The sequence below is a fragment of the Scatophagus argus genome, chromosome 2 (genome assembly GCF_020382885.2).
Source record: "Scatophagus argus isolate fScaArg1 chromosome 2, fScaArg1.pri, whole genome shotgun sequence".
In the NCBI taxonomy this organism is placed as follows: domain Eukaryota; kingdom Metazoa; phylum Chordata; class Actinopteri; family Scatophagidae; genus Scatophagus; species Scatophagus argus.
Genome location: NC_058494.1, coordinates 7,594,818 through 7,616,250, shown reverse-complemented (window position 1 = coordinate 7,616,250; position 21,433 = coordinate 7,594,818). Strand labels below are relative to the sequence as shown.

General features: G+C 41.9%; 1 protein-coding gene across 1 annotated transcript in view; it reads left to right on the top strand.

Moving 5' to 3' along the window:
- Window positions 1-21,433, top strand: part of xylt1 (xylosyltransferase I) — a 70,016-nt gene that overhangs the window by 39,450 nt on the left and 9,133 nt on the right. The window contains exons 3-9 of the mRNA XM_046404854.1: window positions 1,987-2,159; window positions 2,345-2,547; window positions 6,535-6,615; window positions 8,042-8,258; window positions 8,631-8,807; window positions 13,071-13,336; window positions 17,845-18,043. Coding sequence (XP_046260810.1) covers window positions 1,987-2,159; window positions 2,345-2,547; window positions 6,535-6,615; window positions 8,042-8,258; window positions 8,631-8,807; window positions 13,071-13,336; window positions 17,845-18,043 — 1,316 coding nt within the window. The remainder of the gene's footprint in view (window positions 1-1,986; window positions 2,160-2,344; window positions 2,548-6,534; window positions 6,616-8,041; window positions 8,259-8,630; window positions 8,808-13,070; window positions 13,337-17,844; window positions 18,044-21,433) is intronic.

Genomic DNA, 21,433 nt, shown 5'->3' with positions numbered 1-21,433 from the left:
ATGCTGCACATGAAGCTCTTCTGCAAATAAACACACATGCTCTACAAAACTGACAGTAAATTTTGAGTTCTCTCTCTCCTTTTCACACAGAGCAGTGCTCATTAGATCGGCTAGCTAGCATAGCACACACTCAAAGTGCTTTGTGAAGCGACTGGCCAATTATCCATGTGCAAAGCAAGCCAGTGAACCTTCTTAGCTGGCCACCAATTACCGTTCAAGCTGATACGGCCCACAGCAGATTGCCCCCCTCAGCTGTCACACACACACTCACATGCAGAGAGACAAGTGAGAAATAAGTATGAGTGACAGACAGAAGCCACAGCCAACTGGGGCCAATTGGAAGCAAGGGAGCATGTCATTAACCCCGGCCTTGTGGTCAAACTGTAGACAAGCCATGTTGAACACCTGCCCTTACATTTGAATGAATAAGATTAGATGAATGGGAGGAACCAGGCCTTCTTAGCCCACCCCTGTCAGCTCCTAAAGAGAAGATATGTCAGACGCTTGCTCTTAAATTTTGAGTAATTACAGGACCATAGGACCAGACAGGGAGAGGAGTCGGGAGGGGCATTTTTGAGGAAACATAACCTCAGGGTAACAGCCCCCACAGTATTCCCTCAGCTTCCTCTACTTCTTCAGCACAAACAGGCTCTTGGGAACTGAAGTCCCAAATTATAGTCATTAATCTGCTTAAGGCACATTCTGTGAACAAATATGTCTCATAAGCTGTATGTGCACATATGCTGTAAGAACTGAAGATTTAAAGACAAATAATGTTTGGGATAATGTCGGGGGACTTGATGGTGCAGAACAGCTTCGAGGAAGGTTTTTTTCGGGTTTGAAGTGTAAGTGTTTGTTTTGGAGCTTTTAAGGGTGGTACAAAACCACACAATGGAGCTACCAATGGCTCTCCAGAGATTGGGGAAATTGCTTAATTTGATAGTAGCTTGGCAGGCCCCGACCAGGGCGATGTTTTCTCTGCATGCTTATTGTTGTCATTTCTGTGAAATCCAAGGCATCTTCTGGGAGTTTTGCCCAAGAGGAGCGATGGCACATTGTCAAACCGTGCTCCACCCTGAAAGCCCCAGAGAAATCACTTATAGGATTCCTGTCTGAATGAGAGTAGTAGTTACAGTGTGTGTAGTGTCTTGTTGAAACTGTCATAGTTCCAATTCAATCACACAAGAAAATGGATGACTGAGGCGTGTTTTCTTGGTTATGTTTTTTTTCTTGTGTTCCACAGAAGGGCTGGAGTAGTTGTATGGCTTTTATATTCTTAGTTATTCATTTACATATGAACATCTCAGTTGTATACAGTGTAATAGAAATTATAGTTCTGGCTCTTTCCCTGTGGATAATCCTTCTCCCTGAGAACATCCGATGTATTTAACTGAAATAGCAGGGAGCAAAGTAAAGTTACCCATGTCCGACAACTACCTCTGTTACATTCAGTGTTTTCCAAGACATTGCGGCTGTTTTATTGTGTTAATGTATATCTTCAAGAGAGCATCTTCTTGGCAGTAGAAGTAAAACTCAGTTCAAGCTTTGTCACATTTAGAGACAATATAAAATACCCACTGAATGTTCACTTTTGACGTTGCAGTTTATTATTATGAATATGCTAATCATACCACTTCAACTGCTACTTACCGTGTTGCCTAGCAACCTTCTTGTTTAGTTACTTCTCTTTATTGTTTAATAAAAGAATAATATTTAATTATCATTAATAACTATATTCATTATGCTTTCCATTTGCTTTCTTGGTCCCTCGAGGATATTTTTATGTGCTCCCCATTATATAGTGACTAATAGAACCAATTGTGCAGCATAACAGATTTGATTTGGTAATCAAACAAGCAAACAATCCCTGATTATATCACTGATAAAGAATCCATGCAATGTTGTGTGAATTAAATGCTGCTAATACAAGATTTGTATTTACTAGTATGATTTCATGACTATACATGCTGTCTTTGTACCTCACAGGTAAAGCCAATGCTAATGTCCAGTGGGATGAAGACTCTGCTGAGAGCTTTCCATCAAAACCAGTCAGAATAGCATTTGTCCTGGTGGTTCACGGACGAGCTTCTCGCCAGTTTCAACGCCTCTTCAAAGCCATCTACCACATCTCGCACTACTACTACATACACGTCGATCAGGTGAGCCTGAGACTGAGCCTATGAACATGATGCACTTATAACGCAAGCTTCTAGTCCAGTCCATAGTTTTTTCAGTGGAAGCTTGGTACATATTAAAAGTTACTTTTTTATAGCATTTCCTTGTTAAATTTTATCTCTTGATATAAGACACAATATTAATGAGTGTGATTATTTCCTTTGTTCAGCGCTCTAACTACCTGCACAGGCAGGTGCAGGCTCTGGCTGCACAGTATCCGAATGTGAGGGTAACACCCTGGCGCATGGCCACCATCTGGGGTGGTGCCAGCCTGCTGACCATGTATCTTCGCAGTATGTCTGACCTACTGGCCATGAGGGACTGGAGCTGGGATTTCTTCATCAACCTCAGTGCTGCCGACTACCCCATCAGGTAGCAAAAATTAATCTCACAGCAAGGAGAGTTCAGTAAAGGATAGTGGGAGAGGTTTGAGGGGAAGGCTGTCTGGTAATGAATTGTCTGGTGAGGAAATGAAGTCAGGTGTCAGGGCAATGTAAGTGACAAAAGCAGTCACCAGGGCATAAACAATAGTAGATGGCTTTCAGCCAATAAGGAAGAAATCCAATACACACTGACCTGAGCTGTTGTGGTTAACTGTGAGCTTTAAATAAAGAGTCACTCCAAACCAAACAGATCAATAAAGTAGAGCCTCTGCTTTTCTCAAACGCAATTCGTTAACACCTTCTCTTCCAACTCCATGCTTCCTTGCTTGCACTTCACTGAACAGGTTACATGCTGAACTGATTACAATTTAATTGTGTAGGGTCAATACCTATTGACTTGCCAGGCCTTTTGTGTACTGTATGGTCCAAAAGTCATCTCTCCACTTGAAAACATCCCTTTTGAGAAGGTGTTTAAGGTAATTAAACCCACAAGGTCTAAATTAACTGGACATGAAGTCATGGAAATAGCCTACTGAAGTTAAAAATTTTGTGTCATGTCTCCTTTTTTAAAGTCAGTTTATAGTCCTTCTGGGAGTTCAGGGTCTGCTGGGTTTTTGATGTAGCTCTGCAACAGCCAATTAAAATCCTCCTATTAAGGAGAGAGTTATCTCTTCTGCGCAGCCAGATGTCCACCCGCTGAATTTAGACAAGCTGTAATGGCCACTGGGTAACAGGAACCTGGATCTGATGATTCCACAGCTGGAGCCAAGATGCAGGGGCAAAAGTGGATTTTGTTCACAGACAAATTCAGTTTATTTTTTTTCACCATATCAATGAACACCGCTGACAGCCTGTGCGGGTGTCTGTGTGCACATCTGAGTTTATGTCATGCCGTCTGCATAGCTGTGTGTCTCAGCACCTGCCTGCGTACATGTGTCTGTGTTTATCCTGTCTGTATGCCTGTCTGTCTGTCTGTCTGTCGCTGCACGGTTAAAGGTATTTGTGAGCGTGCACTCCGAGACACTGTTTTCGTCCCTTCTTGTGCCTCCTCATTTGCATGAGGGTGATGTTGTTGAGAAAAGGGCTGACAGTGGAGGTTTTAAGCCCCATCTGTTGGGAAACGAAATGATTGATGGAGCAAAAGGGGGAACCAAGAAGAAGAAATGACAGGGACAGGTGAGAGAGCAAGAATAAGCAGTTAGGTGTAGGGAAGCAAGGGGAGAGCTGCATGTTTTGGATATGTGCAACATGGAAATATGTAAATTGTTTAGCAAGTGCATTTGTAACTACAGCATGGATTTGACTAGGCTGTAGGTGTATGCGCTACTTATTTACTATGTTAAACTCTCAGATATGGTCCTTTTAATGTGGCAGTCCTGGATTCAAGCCCTTGTGATAGGGAGCATTGTTGCTACTCAAGTGTGCTGAAGCAAGAAACTGAAATGCATTCAACTGATTTCTTTTGGGAGACTTTCTGCCTCAAAAACAAACACCTTACACTACATTATCATTATAGACTTACTATTAGACTATCCAGCACAAACAAAACATGTTATAATAAGCAGATGTCTCACTTTTGTCAGACTACAAATAGAACCATGTTAAGCTGATAGTGTGCTTCATCAGGACTGCCTGTCAGATGATCAAATAGCTTTGGAAATCCCCTTGTCCCCTCACCTTTGCATTTCCATTGCATTCGAAAAATCGACAATGTGACATTCACACCTAGTTCTCAGCTTGATTGACCAGGTATGCGGAAGGTGAGAAGGGAGCCTGAGCCAAAGAAATATATTTTCAGACATAACTCCACCCTTACTCTTCTTACTTACTCTTACCCTTACTCTTCATCTGTCCATTAACTAATTTGAAACCATAACACATTATTACATTGTATTGAACAACATACATTTATGTACATATTGTGAACTTTTTTTTCTTTATCTTCATCAAGTTTTAGCTTTTAGTATTTTGGAGCACAGATTTTCCAAGTGACACTCATTTTTCCGCTGTGACCATAATGCACAGTAGCAGACAGAATAGGGTGGGGACTCCCCTGCCCCACGCTGCCCTGACTACTGCTGTTGTTATCAGTGGGACTGGAGACAGGCATTATTTCCCCTCTAATTCCCTGATAATGTCTGTCCTGCCGCATGGATGGCTCTCAAAGGCAAACCCAGAGCCCCCGACACCAGCAGAGGGGCTGTGTGTCCAGAGGGACATACACTGTGTGAGTGTGTGTGCGTGAGTGTGTGTGTGTGTCCAGAGAAGCCAGAGGATGAGTTACACGCTTGCTTTGTCAAAGTACCCCTCTTTCCCAGCTTTTATCTACCCTCCTTGCTCTTACCCCTTTCTTTCTTTAAAGCCTCTTTCATGAACTTTACAGCAGCTTTTAAGCAGTCTGAGCAGTCTGGCTGCAGGCATCATTTCTTTTAATCTCTTTCACTTTGTCATCTCTGTCAGGACAGTGTCGTATGTCATATTTTAGCTTTGTTCTATAAGTGATAGGTGACATTTATGGAAGAAAACCCTAATAACCCATTAGAGCTAAACCAACTCAGTTGAATGAAGATGTAATTCTAAAAATGGAAAAAAAAAAAACCTTGCTGAAAAACTAGCAAGATTGTTGAATTAACTTTTTCTGAGTTTTTCTAGAACAAATATGATGAGTGTATGGTCTGAGTCTCATCTGTTGTTAATGTTGTTAGCAGTGGTTTCATAACCTATTGGCCACAGGAATTCAACTATTCCCTTCAGGAATGGTATGTTTAAAGTCCTTGTTATAAAAAGGCACTTTATTAATTTAACAGAAAGATGTGAAACAGGAGTGAAACAGTGGCATAATGACAAAGTTTAATTGGTTCTGATATTGAAGAGGTGCACATTTTGTAGTTATCAGGTGTGGTTGAAACTCACAGCATTGCTTGTGTGTGTGTGTGTGTGTGTGTGTGTGTGTTAATGTAGTGTGTGCGTGCGAATACCACTGTGAGAAAGAGCAGCCACAGGGCTGACAGTAAGCAAACTAGACCCAGTGGACGGGGTGACCACTCAGGTGGCAAATCTGGAGTTTGACATGAATTCCCCTCGCTCTGTGTATGTGTGTGTGTGCGTATCTGTATGCCTCTGTGCATGTATATTGCATTGTCAATGCGCATACTTGACAGATACGCAGCATCTGTGCGTGTGTGTGTGTAGGAAGCAGATACACAGAAGTGTGTGTGTGTCTGTGCAGCACATCATCAGTTAGGCTTTATGGCTCAGGACCTCCTAAGATAAGCCCCCCAGGCTGTGAAATTGCTCCCTCAAGAGAAAATGACATTAATATGCACTTGTCCCTCCCCTCACTGATCCTTGAGCTTTTTACCAGTGCCTCGCTGCTCTTTTAGAAAGACATGCCAAACCATCATGAAAAGGCTCCACCACAAATGAAATGTTAGAGCCATTGACTGGGGCATAGCCTGCAGAGCAATGCTTTTAGCCTGTCTGGCCTGTATATAAGGAAGCAGACTGCTCTACAATGTAAGAGCAGCATGAAGTCATTCATCAAAATCATGGAAAATACAATCTTTTGTATGATCCTAAATAGTTTTAAGGGCTTGAAGGAACTAAGGGACTGACACACAAGTTCAGCCGAGGTCTTCAATTGATCACTAAACTGACTTCAACTGACTTTTGCTTGTCAGTGATTTTGCGTGTCAGTGCTTCACTTGGATGTTTAACCCTCACCCTCAAACTCCCAGGCCTCTGGTAGATTTATTTCTTTTCAAATAAGGTAAAATCAAATAATTAGGAACAGAGGATCAGAGATAGAAAACCGTATTTTTGTTTCACTGTCTCTTTAAGGAACTTATTTTAGTAACGACCAATAGAAAGTTAATTTTCCACAACATGTGCTGTACTGCAAAATCAACATTCCACATCCAGCTAGGTTTCACCATATGTTTCCCAGTCAAAAGTAAGTCATTTTCTTCCATTTCAGGACCAATAACCAGTTGGTGGCCTTCCTGTCCAAGTACAGAGACATGAACTTCATCAAGTCACACGGCAGGGACAATGCCAGGTGAGATGCAATTTTTCAGACTTGATTTTAACCTACCTACAACACTTACCCCCTCTCCCCAACTGGCCTCCACTCTGTGTTTGTCTCTGTTACTCACACACAGCAGCACCTATGCGCACACACACACAAACACACACACATAGTACACTCCTGCCAGCACGCCATGGCCACTGAATCATAATACAATTAGCTCCCATCTGTGGCTTCATTAATTAACCTTCTTGGCGGGGTGAGCTACTGAGTTCGCTGCCCTTCTCTGCTGCCACCACCCTGCCACCCTCTACTTTCTGCCCCATCACACCCCGGTGACAAACCAGTCATCACCCAACGCCACAGGCAAAAGCACAAAAAACCCAGAACACATGAAAAAAAAGAAAAAAAAAACTGGCCGGCGAGGATGAGTCAGCATGACTCAGCAGTACCTTTTTGTGTTTGCAGTCACAGAATTTTATTCAGTGCTGTTTGATGAGAGTGCAGCAGGTTTGTTCCTGATTTCATTCCATATTAACAACAATAAATATGTCAGTAATTAACCACTGCAGTCTATCCATTTGTGTGGATGGATGGACCAAAGCGACACAATGCACGAGTGCTGTTTCTGAAACGTCGTCTGTGTATGTACATGTGCATGTTCCTGTGAGGCACAAGGTCCGTAGCCCAACAGTCTTTGTCACTGAGGAGAGAACAGAAAGAACAATCTGACCTGGTTGACCTGAATTTGACTCCCTCCATCTGACAGCGATAGGAGTAACACCATCCATTATGTATGCAGGGTGTCACTCTTGTTGTTGCTGATAAAAGTGTGTAGTCACGAAGTGTGAATGACACATTTGTCAAGTCGCGGATGACACGGACAGGAGATCAATTCTGCTATAAAGCTATATACAAATATTGTAATATTAAGCTAATAATGATCATTGTTAACAATGAATCTCTTTAGTCTGCTGATTTAGCAGTTGAGTTGTTCTGCTCTTTATCTAATTCTCACCAAGACGATACCCAGATTTCTTTTGGAAGGAGCACATGCAGATTTACACCCTGACTTTATTACAGGCACTCAGAAGTTGTGTTTCCTACTCAAAGAGGACAATGTTCACTGAAGTTTTAAGTCAACAAGGGCACCTCGTGACAAGCATATCCCAAAACTCTCCTGCTTACAGAAAGAAAAGAGAAAAATTGGGAGAAAATATATATGAGCTGCTGATTATAAGCAAGTGTCCCTCTAAATATAAAACAAGAAGTACAGAGCACATGCTTTTACGTAAAGAATCATTTCAAAGTCTGATTTTTACCTGGATTTTTGTATCATTATCGTATCATATCACAGTTTTTTTTCTACCACATAAATACACTTTAGCCTTCACTGTTCTGTATGATTAAATGCAGTGGTCAGTGGTATGACCATATCATCACGTGTGTTCTTCAGGTTTATCCGCAAGCAGGGTTTGGATCGTCTGTTTTATGAGTGCGACACCCACATGTGGAGGCTGGGTGACCGTAAAATCCCAGAAGGCATCTCGGTGGACGGCGGGTCCGACTGGTTCCTCCTCAACCGCATGTTTGTCGAATATGTCATAAAATCCAAAGACGACTTGGTCACCAACATGAAGCGCTTCTATGCCTACACTTTGCTACCTGCTGAGGTGACACACACACACACACAGACACCACTTCAAGCGTTTCCTAACCTTTGACTGACGGATGAGCACTGCTTTGTATATTACTTGTAGAAACCGTATATGCTGTTCTTTTTTCATTGCTGCAAAGGCAAGATGTAAAGGCTGACTTTCCAGTTGTATACAAGGTTTGAATGAGAACTGAATGATCTCTGAGGGGAAATTGGATTTTTATCATGGGCTCCTGTGAATCTCCATTCTCAGCCTCTACTCTATTTCCTCTCTGTGAATTGAATGGTGTAAAAAAAAGGGGTATACAATTTTCTAATTTTGTCTCTCTGTCTCCATCTCTGCCTCCCGCCGCTCACCCTCCCCCATCTTATATTTGTTTCTCAATAGTCGTTCTTCCACACGGTGCTGGAGAACAGTGCCCACTGTGAGAGCATGGTGGATAACAACTTGCGCATCACCAACTGGAACCGTAAACTGGGCTGCAAGTGCCAGTACAAGCACATTGTGGACTGGTGTGGATGCTCCCCTAATGACTTCAAACCTGTGGACTTCCACCGCTTCCAGGTAGTAATAACACACAACACTAATGTGGAGAATATCAAGCAGTGGCCAAAAGCATAGCGAGGGGCGGTAGTTGGTCAGGGCCCATATGCATCAGACTTAGCTATTTCCCAGAGGACTGTAAAACCGAAATTTTACTACAAGAGCTTCTCTGTGACTAGAGAATGCTGACAACAGCATGGTTAAAACATGTCGGACATATATGTTTTCATGTTTTTCTCCAGTAGATAAATATATCAGTGATGGTGAAATATTTGGAATAGAAAACAAACAGTCATAAGATTAAATAACGTAAAAAAGATAAATCCCTATTCAATCCGAGAAGGGAAATTCAGATGTGGCCGGAGTATAAGGACTGAAATAGGTACAGATAAATGAAGATATGTAAAGAATGAACAAGTTTAATAAAGTTGAATAAAAATAAGAATAGAAATAAAAACAAAAAACAAGCAAAAAAAAGTCAAGCTTACAAGGCAACTAATAGGGCAGTATTGTTGCACGTTTAGTGACACAGCAGTGTGATTAGAAAGTCAACAAAGTACATAAAGAATAACACAATACAGTGACTACTATCCTATACCAGAATATATATCATATGATTAAGTAATGATACTTTGTGTTTGTCTTCTGATAGGATAAAATACATAACTACATAGCATGTCAAAATAATATGATATTAAAATCTATGATATGAACATTGTGTAAAATGCTGCAAAAAAGAGGCACACCAGATAAAAACATACTAAAAACATATTAGTGAAAATCTAGTATGACAAATGCGAGAGAAAATGGATGCACAGAAATTTCTAAACTAAAATTTGCTTTCGTATGATTTTCACCTCTTAAAAATGGTAATATCCAAGGATTCAAATGTGTTATTTGACAGACGATATGTGGAATGTGTGTTTAGAAAAATATAAATTGGAAAACTTAAATAAACTCACACAAAATTTAGCAGCATTGTAAGTCAAAGTAAATTTAATCAACAGGTTTTATTCTTACATTTGTGAGTAGGAGTAAAAGTGGAGGATTTTTACTTTAAAATTTCACTTTCAGCAGGTTGATGAATGCAGGCACTGTGCCGTGTTCCAGATAAAAGGCTTTATCTTCCAATAGATGTCCATCAGAGACATCAGACAAACTTGCAAACATTCAGTAATTAAAATGAAATGAATACATCACTCTCGTTGGATGTTGGCTGCACACACACCTTTGCATGTCGTGGGAAATCAGCAGCAGTCAATCTCTAAATTCTCTGCCCTCAAGGTCTGTTCTCTCAGCCTCGGCATCCAGCCTGTTCCCACAGTTTTCACAATCAATATGTGCAAAATTATGTCTCTATTAGTATGACCCTGAAAGGGGAGAACAATTAATAGTAATTACATCGTCTTTGCCTTGAGTATAAGGGCGAGAAGAGGCTTTCAAAATCAAAGTGAACAAGTGACAGTGACTCTAGGACCCCAGAGAAAGTCGCTATCGCAGTTTGACTTTCAACATGCTCAAAAAAAGCAAAAAGCTGCTGTACAAAGTGGAAACGTTCTGCCACAGTTAAATATCACTTCAAGTCATATCCCCTGAGTGCCGTGACTCACTTCGTTTCTCCTGTCCTTCACATACCAGTCAAAGCCGTCGCACTGACCTCACTTCTCCTTTCACTAGACCCGTCTGCCGTCTGTCTCGCCTCAGTCTCTACCAGCCCAGTGCCAACACATTACCACAGATCCTTGGCACTGCCGCTGGGTCTGGTTGGCACCCTGGTATCAGTAAAGTTCGACTATGGGAACAAAGCAGCCTTTCCAAAAGCGAAGCCAGGCTACGGTATTAATAGGACTTAATATCCCATTGAGTGCACAAGCCCAGTTTCCCTTTGAACTATAGTGTTGCGGAAGATAGGGACAAGCAAAGCAGACTTCAATTTGGTTTGCAGATGAGACAAATAATTTAAGGTACAACTGTCTAGTTTCCCACGCAGTGATTTTGAAGCACACTCACCAGGGGACGGGGTTGTTCTGGAGCGGGACAGCAGTGATGTGCCTTTTGTCTTAGTGCATCATTGTTTAGTAATGTGTTTCAGAATGAGGCGAGTTTGGGAAGTGTGTTCGAAAGACAGGCTGTGACAGGTTGGTGCTTTCCGCTGACTGCACTGAGGGCATGTCAGAGCGCACAAAATCTGGGAATGTGATAAAAAAAAACAACTGCCTCCTTTGTGTTTCACTTTATATATGTAGGTGATTACTGAGGGTTAATGCATCATCCGGTGACGTTCTCTCATGCCGCTCTGGCTTGTCTCTACTCTCAAGCTTGATTAGGCCTTCTGTTTTTTTAGCAGGTCACACTGAGGTGCTCAATACTGAGTCAGTTGGTAAATAGTTTTAGTGTCTAGGACTGTAAAGAGGTCTTTGTGTGTATGCCAAGCCGTGGAGGTGGCACATTTCATGATGCACCAACAACCACACAAGCAACAGCGTGGCAGGGACAGAGAAGGTGAGAAAAGACATGGGCGGAGTAGAGGAGGCCAGACAGAGCAACAAACACAAAGCAGTGTTGAGAAAAAGAGGTGATGAATGGACAGAAGGTGGACAGTACCTTATGGAGCATCGTTTGTGCCTCCGAAGAATTGTAAGGCATCATCTTGCTTAGACGGGTACCTTAAACACTAACATTGACTATAATTCCTGTAATGAAGCTATCTAACAAAGATGCCCTGAGTGACTTGCAGCTCTATCAATGGACCCAAAATCCTTTCATCAGTTGCACTGTGATGTGATTAACTTTTTAAGCCCTCTCACAATGGGTAATTTATCTTCTCCTCAAGTTCTCTTTAACCATTGACACACTGCCCAGAGACAGCAATCACAGTCTTTCAACATCAACAAAGGTTCGGGGGGAGGGGTTTCACATAAAATGTGTACTAGTACATTATGTTTTTCCCATCCTCCAGGCGTAATACAGGGTGTTTAAGATGTGCAGTTTCCTTAATTTAAGTTAATTCAAATATTATAGTGAGTGTTCTGACAAACTGGCAAAAGGGCTGAACACAGTCTTTTAGGTCACAACTCTTTAACACAAAGTTATGTTTACTTTCCTCACCAGTTGGACCAGGTTTTTATTTTATCCTGGTTTTATTCAGATACATTTCAGAGTCTTAAAGGATCCCATTCAACCAGTAATTTACAAAAATATCAAATATTAGAGGAAAGTTATAAAAGGATTGCATGACTGTGTGTACCAGAAAAGGTCTGCTTTCCTCTGTTCTTAAAGGAGAACTGCTCCAGTTTGATACATCAGCGTCTGTATGCAGGTCTTGGAGAGTACTAACTTCCTTATAATGTGAAAACACTTATATATAGCCTTTTGCAGTTCCATCTGGAGGGCTGAAAACAGTAATAGATAGTAGTAATTGTACTGTGTAATTTCCCATGTACTTTGCTAGCCTTCTAATCACACCTCTTTGTCACTAAGCTTGAAACAGTTTCACTTTATTAGTTGCCTTCAAAATTTGAGTTTATTTGCTCAGGCATGTTTTCTGCTTTTATTTCTATTCTTATTTTTTACTAAACTTAAGCTTGGAGAGTACTTCCTTAATATGTCAAAAAATCTTGCGTAAAGCCTTTTGCAGCTCCATCTGCAGCCGTTTGATGTCTGATAACTTGTGGAGTTAGAAAGAAGTGAGCTTACCAGATCTCTGTTGTCTGCGTCTCATCTCTGTTTAGCATAGCACCTCAGATCCTCTGAACCAAACTGCTGGAGCTCGAGTTGCGTTGTGGGTAACACAGGCAGGTTTAGACAAGGAAGAAGAATGTGTGGAATAAAAAGACGACCTCTTTGGTTCTACTGCATCAATTTTTTTTTTTTAAAAAAGTGTCCATTGTGAGTCTGGCGATGTAAGCGCCATGCTTAATTAATCTTTCAGTTACCTCACAACTCTTATTTTGCAACCCCTTTTGGTGGTCCCAACAACCATGTTGGGAATCAGTAACACAGAGAACAAAATCTAAATGTAGACCATTTATGTTATGTCTATAATAATTTATTCACATAATCATACAGAGATTTAGCTCAGTTTTATCTGCCACCTTCTACCACATCTACTCCTTCTCTGTCTTCTGTCTGCCCACGCATCACTTCAGCACACATCTAACACATCATATTTGTTCCCCTGCCATGGTGGCACACCACTGTTTCCTAATCTTCTTCTTTTTTTTCTCTCTTTATCTCGCCCTTCCCTGCTTTGCTGTTATGCTCCCCTCCCGCCCCTCTCTGCAGCAAACTGTGCGGCCCACCTTTTTTGCTAGGAAGTTTGAAGCCAGCGTGAATCAGGAGATAGTGAACCAGCTGGACAGCTACCTGTTCGGACAGTTTCCCCAGGGAACACCGAGCCTAAACTCTTACTGGGAGAATGTGTACGACGAGCCAGATGGCGTGGCCAGTCTGTCGGACACACAGCTCACATACTACCACTCCTTCTCACGACTGGGCCTGGCCAGAGCTGCCGCATCACTGCAGGGAAACCCAAAGGATCACAGCTGCAGGTTAGTTATGTGAAAGCATTCTCCTATGCAAATACTTTTGACTTTGTCGTTCTTTTCCCCATCTACACACACACACATCATCATCACAGCATCGTGACACACCTGCACCTGCATTCACAGGTGCACTTCAGCTTGTCTCTACTCTCAAAAGCAAGCCAAACCCATGTTATCATAAGAAACCGCAACTTTTGTCCCTCTGTTGATGCACAGTCTGGCATCGCATGTCATGGAAATAGGATAACAATGAATAGTTCCAATGAGAAGCTGGGATCTCTGGGTAATGCTATTCATTTTGTAACATGATGTGACACTCTGTCAATTTATCCCTGAGATAATGAGGCTATGTGTGTTGTAGACTCAAAAGCTGTCCCACGAGGCCCGTGTGTTATTAGTGGAAATGTATGAATTTCAGAGCTGTTAACATGCAGTATGTTGTTAAAATGAAAAGGGGAAATCCACACTATGCTTTCATATTTAATGGCCAAATGGAACATTTCAGCTTCATGTACTTCAGTACGGTTTTCAACAGCACATGTTTTCAGTAGCAGCTGGCAGAGGACCTTATTAGGTGAGCTCTCAGTTTATTCTGCCTATTTTCACACCAATGATACCCAGCCACAATGCGGTTGAAAAACAGTTGAAAATTAAATATGCTGATTCATATGCTCATTTGTGTGACAGAAAGCCTCATGTATCTTATAAAAAGCATCTTACCTAGAATCAAAAGATAAAGCGAACTAACATAACACCGACAGGAGCAGCAAGCAGTAAGATGACATCTTTATGTTCATCTTAATGACATCAACAAACATTAAAACTCTGAGAAGACTTTCCCCCCAAGACACAAGAAAAGAGAAAGTAAATGGAGCACAGCGTGAAGGAAAGCTGTTATAACCATACGAGGAGACACACAGGATTGGATCTGCTGAACTTTTTGTTGGTAGCCATCCAAGCTGCCAACTCATATTGGTTCTATTGAGGAAAGTTTCTCAAATCGTCAGGTGAACAGACTGGCAGCATTTTCGAGTGCAGCATCACTTGCTTTTGTAGAGGAAATCCAAGAAGCAACACAAACTCTTGTGTCAGCTGAGATGGTTTGCTCCTCGTGAGCGGGGCTCCTGCACAGCAAGACATCCAGTCCCCCTGCTGCAGTGTGGGCGTTCTATAAAGTCCTGCGGGTAAAACCGAGCAGAGAAAGGAAGCGTGTTTCCATCTGTCAAACCTCAAACCCATCTACTGGCTGGAGACGTTTCTGTTCACGTGGCATCAGTTAAAATAGCAGACAGGGCTTATTACATACATGCATCTGTGTTTTTGCATGTATAACTATCATTTGGCAGAAAATTAGCCTGTGAGAAAAAGCATTTCCTTAAGTCACAAAAGCAAACCTCAGTCTTATATGTAAAAACAATTTTTGATAGCTGAGAGGCTAAAGGTCAAAAAACAGGAAATAGAGAGAATTACTGTAAGTGTCTGCATGTGCGTGTGTATGCAAACAACTCAAGAGTGTTCCAGTTAATGTTTTGCTTCCTATTAACATATACATACAAATTCAGGTTCCCCTTACGCGTGTGAGCGTTTTTGCAAGTTTTTAAGCGTATATGAACTCCTCTGCGTCCACCAGGAGTGATCCAGCTAGTGTATCCATATATTAAGCAAAGTGTCACCTTGTGTGTGAGCTGTATTAGGCATTCTGTGTAAAGTCCCAGGTCCTTATATGCAAACTGTAAATGAAGTCAGTGAGGTGTCAGAATTCTTGGAAAGCTGTTTATTGCTGTTCTTACATCACCGAATCCAAAGTCTGTCATTGTATTTTATTTTGGAGTTAATTGAACAGATGAGAAGGTGGGTTTGGTGGTGTATGCCCACCAGAATATGCGAAAAGCAGATGTTGCTTAGTGGTACGCAATGCCAGAAAATGTATAAATGCTTTTTCTTCTAGTGAATGACAGACTAAATAAATCTTTAAGCATATCCAACATTAGCCTCAGTTTGTGCCTCTCTTGTATTAATATTACATTTGAGTCACCCAGCTAAGCACCTGATTTTCTAAGAATAACATATAAATAATTCACCGGTGATCTTTGAAAAACCCAGTTGTGTGTTTAAGATCACCTGCCATTGTTACTGAAAGTATTTCCAGAATCCTCTGCTGACATTCTGTCTGCGACGCAAAAACAAAGATTTTTAACCCCTTACTCAGGCTGTGCCACAACACAAACACGAAGATGGTTGCTGGAAACGACGTATCTCTGCTCAGTTTATAATATTAATATAACCGATAATTTTATGTTGATACAAAATAATGAATGAATATTATGATTGTGTTTTACAAAAGGAGCAAGGATATATGTCATCTCCAAATGTGTTCTTCAAATGGACGGAATCATTTTTGATTCAGACTGAATCTGAATCAAAAAATTCCTGTAGTTGTGGGGACAAAAAAGTGTTTTCACAGTCACACTTGGAGGACTTGTGGCCTTATCACCTTACATATTGGGACAAAATGCAAGTCTCCACAACATAAATCATTAAATATTATGGTGAAGACTTGCTTTAATGTTAGGCTGAGGTTAGGGTTAGGTTAAGGTAAGGGTTAGGATTAGGCAAGTAATTTTATTGTTATTGTTAGGTGGTGGTTAAGCCTCCAGGAAATGAATGCAAGTCCATGTAATGTTCCCACAAGTAATGGAAACATGACTGTGTGTGTGTGTGTGTGTGTGTGTTTGTGGTTTGACCTGTCTTATTTATGTTATACTGATATGGAATTTTACTGATCAAGCCAAGCAATTAAACTGATTAAGGTTTTGCTTTGGAGTCTTGGTCTGAAGTCGCTAATCCAGCCACATATGGTCTGTATGTGCCCAGATATTTGGTATGCATGTAGAATTCAGATGTGCTACCAGCAGATGGATGGGTTAGCACTCCTGAGTGGAGATGGCAGGGACAGACTGGCACTAGTTCACAGATATTCCATCACCCCCACCCTATCGATGCCGGGCATTGGTGTGGGGGCTGTGGGGGCAATTTTAGGCCATTTGGGAGCGCTATTTCTCCCAGTGGTCAGTCTGACTATGGGAAAAGGCCACATAGAGGGATTGGCTCTTTCAGCAGCCCTCTGTGACTCGATTGGAGAGACTGTGGTCAAAAAGGCTGAATGGAGCTTCTGTGCTGGCTACGCCCTGACCCCTTCTCGATGACTCTCACGCTGGCAGCCACGTTTCTATTGGGAAAGACGAAGGAAGGGGGGAGGATAGCCAAGGGCGAGGACAGAAAGCATGATAAAAGAAGGAGAAGAGAGGAGCAAAGAGGAAAAGGAAGATGGGAGAGGACAGAAGAGAAGAGGAGAAAGGGAGAAAGGCACAGAGAGAGGGAGCAGGAGAGGAGGGAGTGTGCATTGCTATCCTTGTGGGTGTAAATATTTGCTGTTCTGCTTGTCAGGGTAGCATTTACCAGGACAGGTTGACTCCTGGTCCTTTAGTGGAATACTGATGAGGACGTGTTCACTGGGGAGCAGAGAGGGACAGTGTGTGTGTGCGTGTGTGTGTGTGTGCGCACATGAGGAGGGGGATTCAAGACGAATTCACAGAAGCAGGAGGATGACAAATCTGGGTGAGAAGGAGTTAGGATGTGTGCAGAGAGCAGCTGTGGAGTTTTCCCCAGCAGTGCCCACTCAGGCCCCCTTTTTGTTTTTCCAGAAGTCACTCAGGCTGAGTGCCCCGAGGGCCAGCCCTCTGTCACGTATGAGGCGACACACAAACAAACAACAGACTAATCAGAGGGGCAAGACCTTCATTTGCTTCAGCTGACTGGATGACCCAGTTCAACTTTGTTCAACAAACTTGTAATGTGTTTAGTTGGATTTGTCTGTGTGTGTTCAGAACTCTGACTAATCTGAATCTGCTGCCAATATAGCCCATGACTGTTCTGTAATTTTCTGTAGCCAGCAGAACACTGCGGTCTCTACCGTCATGTCTTCTTTAACCATCCCTTCCACTTGAGAACCGGAGCGAATGCTGATGCACCGACATGAGTTAAAGCAATAATTAGCATAGAGGACATGTATTATTCACTTATTCAGATGTTCTTAGTGGTACTTGGGCTGTAATGGACTGTTCACTAAGCCGTTATTTAGCTTTGATATACTGTAATAATCATTTACAAAAAAATGTTGTTGAAGACTAATTATCCAGGCACTGGCACAGCAACCAACAAGCAGTGCTTAATTGGCATGGTCAACACATGTTTTTGACTCAGTGGTTTTCCATTAAAGGTCATTGAATTAATGTACACCATGTCACACAATTGCAAAGCACATTGACTCCCCACTTATCTTCCCTGCAAACACACATTACCATCCAGCCACGTAAGCATGTACAAGGCTGGTTTCAGATGTTATCCAGATATCCTCCTCCTCTTACGCTGCTGGCCCTGGAAAGTGGCACAGCAGGTAGGTTAGCAGGTATCAGGTTTACTAATGGATTCTCTCTCTCTCAATGTTCTGCCAGGTACTTCCCCATGGGCCACCCAGTGTCAGTGCATCTTTACTTCCAGTCAGACCAGTTCCAGGGTTACTTGGTCAAGCACCATGCCACCAATCTGGCCACTAGCAAGCTGGAGACCATGGAAACCTGGGTGGCACCCAAGAAGAACTTCAGGCTAACCACCCCTCCCAGCAGCACATTCAGCAGGTTGCAGTTTGCAGAGGTGAGTCAGCAGATGGCTTGTGTGGCATAGCGTTTATTTTTCACTTACATCTACAGCAAGTCGCTTGTATGGCATGAGTCACAAAACAATCAGTCAGCCATTTCTGGTGTCAGGAAATGACTTGCATTAAAACCCTGAGCACCCTGTGGTTTTTTCCTATGTGGTGCTTATAATTAGAGGTGAGATATACAGCTCATTGCCATGGTGACCTTATATTCATTGCTGCATAGCAGCACATCTCCACACAATTAAACTAGTGTCTGTAATGGCCTTGTAAAATGTAAATTGATTGAATTCATCCAAGTTTATAGGGATGAGCGCTTCATGTGCTGCTTATTTGTTGTCTCCTAATAAAACGTCTTCTCACCTTCACACTGGAATGCTCCCCTTGATTGTCTTGTTATGTTAATCTGTGTTTCTGTTTACCACAACGCCTGTTCAGGACACAGCAGCTCGGTTATGACAGCCACAGAGTTTTAAAATGGACAATTAATTGAGTGAATGTAAATTGGTCTTTTTCTCTGGTTCATCATGAGCAGCTTTGGGGTAAGCACAAATATTGACAAATTTAGAATTGTTTGAAATGAATTTGTTTGCCTTCTTGGTGCCTGTGGACCACATTTATCCAGCTGGTCATACCTTGACGTCATTTGACCTCTTCCAGCCATTTCAAAGTGAAATCGAAGGGATGCAGTAGGGCCAGTGGCCATGCCAGCTCCTCTCACTGAGCCCTGTTTGTGTGTCTGGCCTATGAAATTGTGAGTGACAGAGAAGTGATGTGAGCTGTGGCTTTTATCTGGATGCTCAGCCAGAGAAAGCATTCACTGTCTGGCACTGTGCAGTGGCTGTCAGTCAGTCAGTTTGTCCATGTGTCATTCAAAAGCAGAGCAGAAAGAACTTAAATAAGACAGCACAGCATGGCAGCAGAAGCTCTGTGCTTTTTGTCAACTTAGCAGATATGACCCATTATACTAAAGCTATACACTGGAGTTTGCTAGATAAACCATATGGCTGGCTTAACAATGTGTTCCTTGTCCTCCTTTAGATATAAAGGAAGAGAGATATATCTCTCTTTTCACTTCTCTTCTGCCGCCTTCCAGCTGCCTTTATAGGCCTTTTTACTGCATGATTTAGTGTGGGACCACTTATAGCCCACACAGTTAGAATTAGTGTTTCACCTCAAGTCAGACTTGACATTGAGAGGCATATTACCCTTTGTTGGACAAAACTTATACAGTAGAATGACTGACTTTGGCTGATGGTTTAGTCCTCGTTTTAACGCTGTGTGTTTTCACATGTTGTGATAGAGGAACTCATTATGATGCAAGTAGGATAAACATTTGTCCACAATCTAAACATAACAATATGAACTTCCATTATGTCTTACAGTACACTGATGATAGTATAAAATATTGTCATTTTGTCCACCATTTGTGTCATATTGTCATATACAGTGTGAGATCTAGGAAAGATTTCAGCTGGAGGAAAACAAATAGTCCCAACGTAGTTTTTAAATTTTATTTATAAAGTACAGCTCTACTTTTTCCTTCATGTCCTGCATGGTTAGGCACATGACTAACACATAGGAGACCTTATACAAACAATAGCTAACTAGTTATCGGATTTGTATGAATGGCTGTAACAGATAGAGATTTCAGGAAATATACTTATTTGCTTGCTTTGGCTAGAGTAATGATCAAATATAAATACCACTCTTGAGACTGGAGGAAAATAGTTAGCTTGGTTCTGTGTGAAGAAATACTTTGAGCATGCAGCCTCACATAGAACATCAGTGTGTCATTTTCACACTTCCTTTTTGTTTTTACATGTTAATTTGTGAGCATGTGCTATTAGGAAGATTTTTTTTTCCCTTTGCGTAGATCCAGGGCAAGCTAACCTGCTGCTCTCTGTAGCTTCACGACTATCTTAAACGCGTGAAATTTGTATCAGTCTTTTCATTTAACTAGACTCTAACAGACTAGTCTGTTTTTTGATGCACCACACAACCCTCAGCTTGGACCTTTATGACAGAGAAAATGTCGTGTTCTTTGTTTTTCACTCCCTATATGGGATCTCAGGGAAGTCTTGTGGTGCTGCTGGTGAGCACCTGTGTTTGATTACCCCTACAAAACTACCACTAATAAGCCTCTGAATAGAGCCTGGAGGGACATTCATGGCCTATGTTTTTAAGCAGGGCCAGATGTAGACTGGGACTGTCCATGCAGCTGCCTGATCAAAATGACATGTCTTTTGTAATGGAGGGGGTAGAGTATGGGCGCCGGCAAGGCGGTGACGTGGAGAAAAGGTTTGTAGTGTTGCTGGGTCAGTAGGAAGAAATGGAATAGAAGTAGATTATGGGACGGGAGAATTTTATGGTTCCCATTAAGTCAGGTAGGGAATTGAGCAGAGGATTAAATGAGTAATATGGTTAATTGATATGAATGATGAGGCATATGTGGAGACAAGTAAAATGTGTAATGTACAAGTCATTATCAGGTGTAAGTTCCTCCTTCTGCAGACAGTAAATGAGTGTTGACTCTGCTGAAATTAACAGTAATTGTCAGTAATTTCCGGTTATGAATGGAAAGTATGAATAATTTGTTCAAGTGAGTGGAAAGTGTAAGTAAACAGGCCAGTGCAGAGATGGGAGTAATTGGAAAAAAAAGGGGAGGTGGGAGGTATAGAGATCATGATGAGGAGGCCAGATCAGCATTAGTTCCACAAAATCATGTTCTTCTAAGTACACCTACAAGTGCAAGGAGATCGTAAGCCTGCAACTTGGTGAGTGGTCATAAGGCTTGATTGGGTATTGGTCTTAAGCCAAAGCTTATAGGGTAGAAGCAGCAAGGGACAGGTTGAGTGTGGAGGTCAGTGTAGGCTATAGGCTGAGGCTGAGGCTGAAATGGGCCACAAGTTAATCCTTCTTTGACCCACTTTGATACTGCAAGAAAGGAGTTCTCGCTACAGGCTGCTTCCTTCGTCATCCTGTAGCGGTGCAGGTGCAGCTGCAGGTGTACCAAGTGAAAGGTACCAATAACTGCAGCATTTAAAGCCATAAACTTTGTGAACAAAGTTAAAATGTTTTGAAATAACTTTCAGCTGATGTGGAAACAATAACATGTATCTGTGTGGGCTGTGCATACCATGGGTCAAGATCCAGTATAGTACTATTTATTTTACACTGTTTTTTTAGCAGGAATTGCCTCGTGTTGCCAAGCATTTCTGTGAAAATCAGGGTTAGAATCGAGTTCCATTCACAAGGCAGGCAGCCAGTCAGCAAGTTGCTTACTTTATTAACCTGTGTGTACAATATGTACCGTATGTGTGTATGTGTGTGTTGTGCTGAGAGCGAAAAGCCAGTGAGGTGAAGCAGAGAAGCTGCCCACTCGT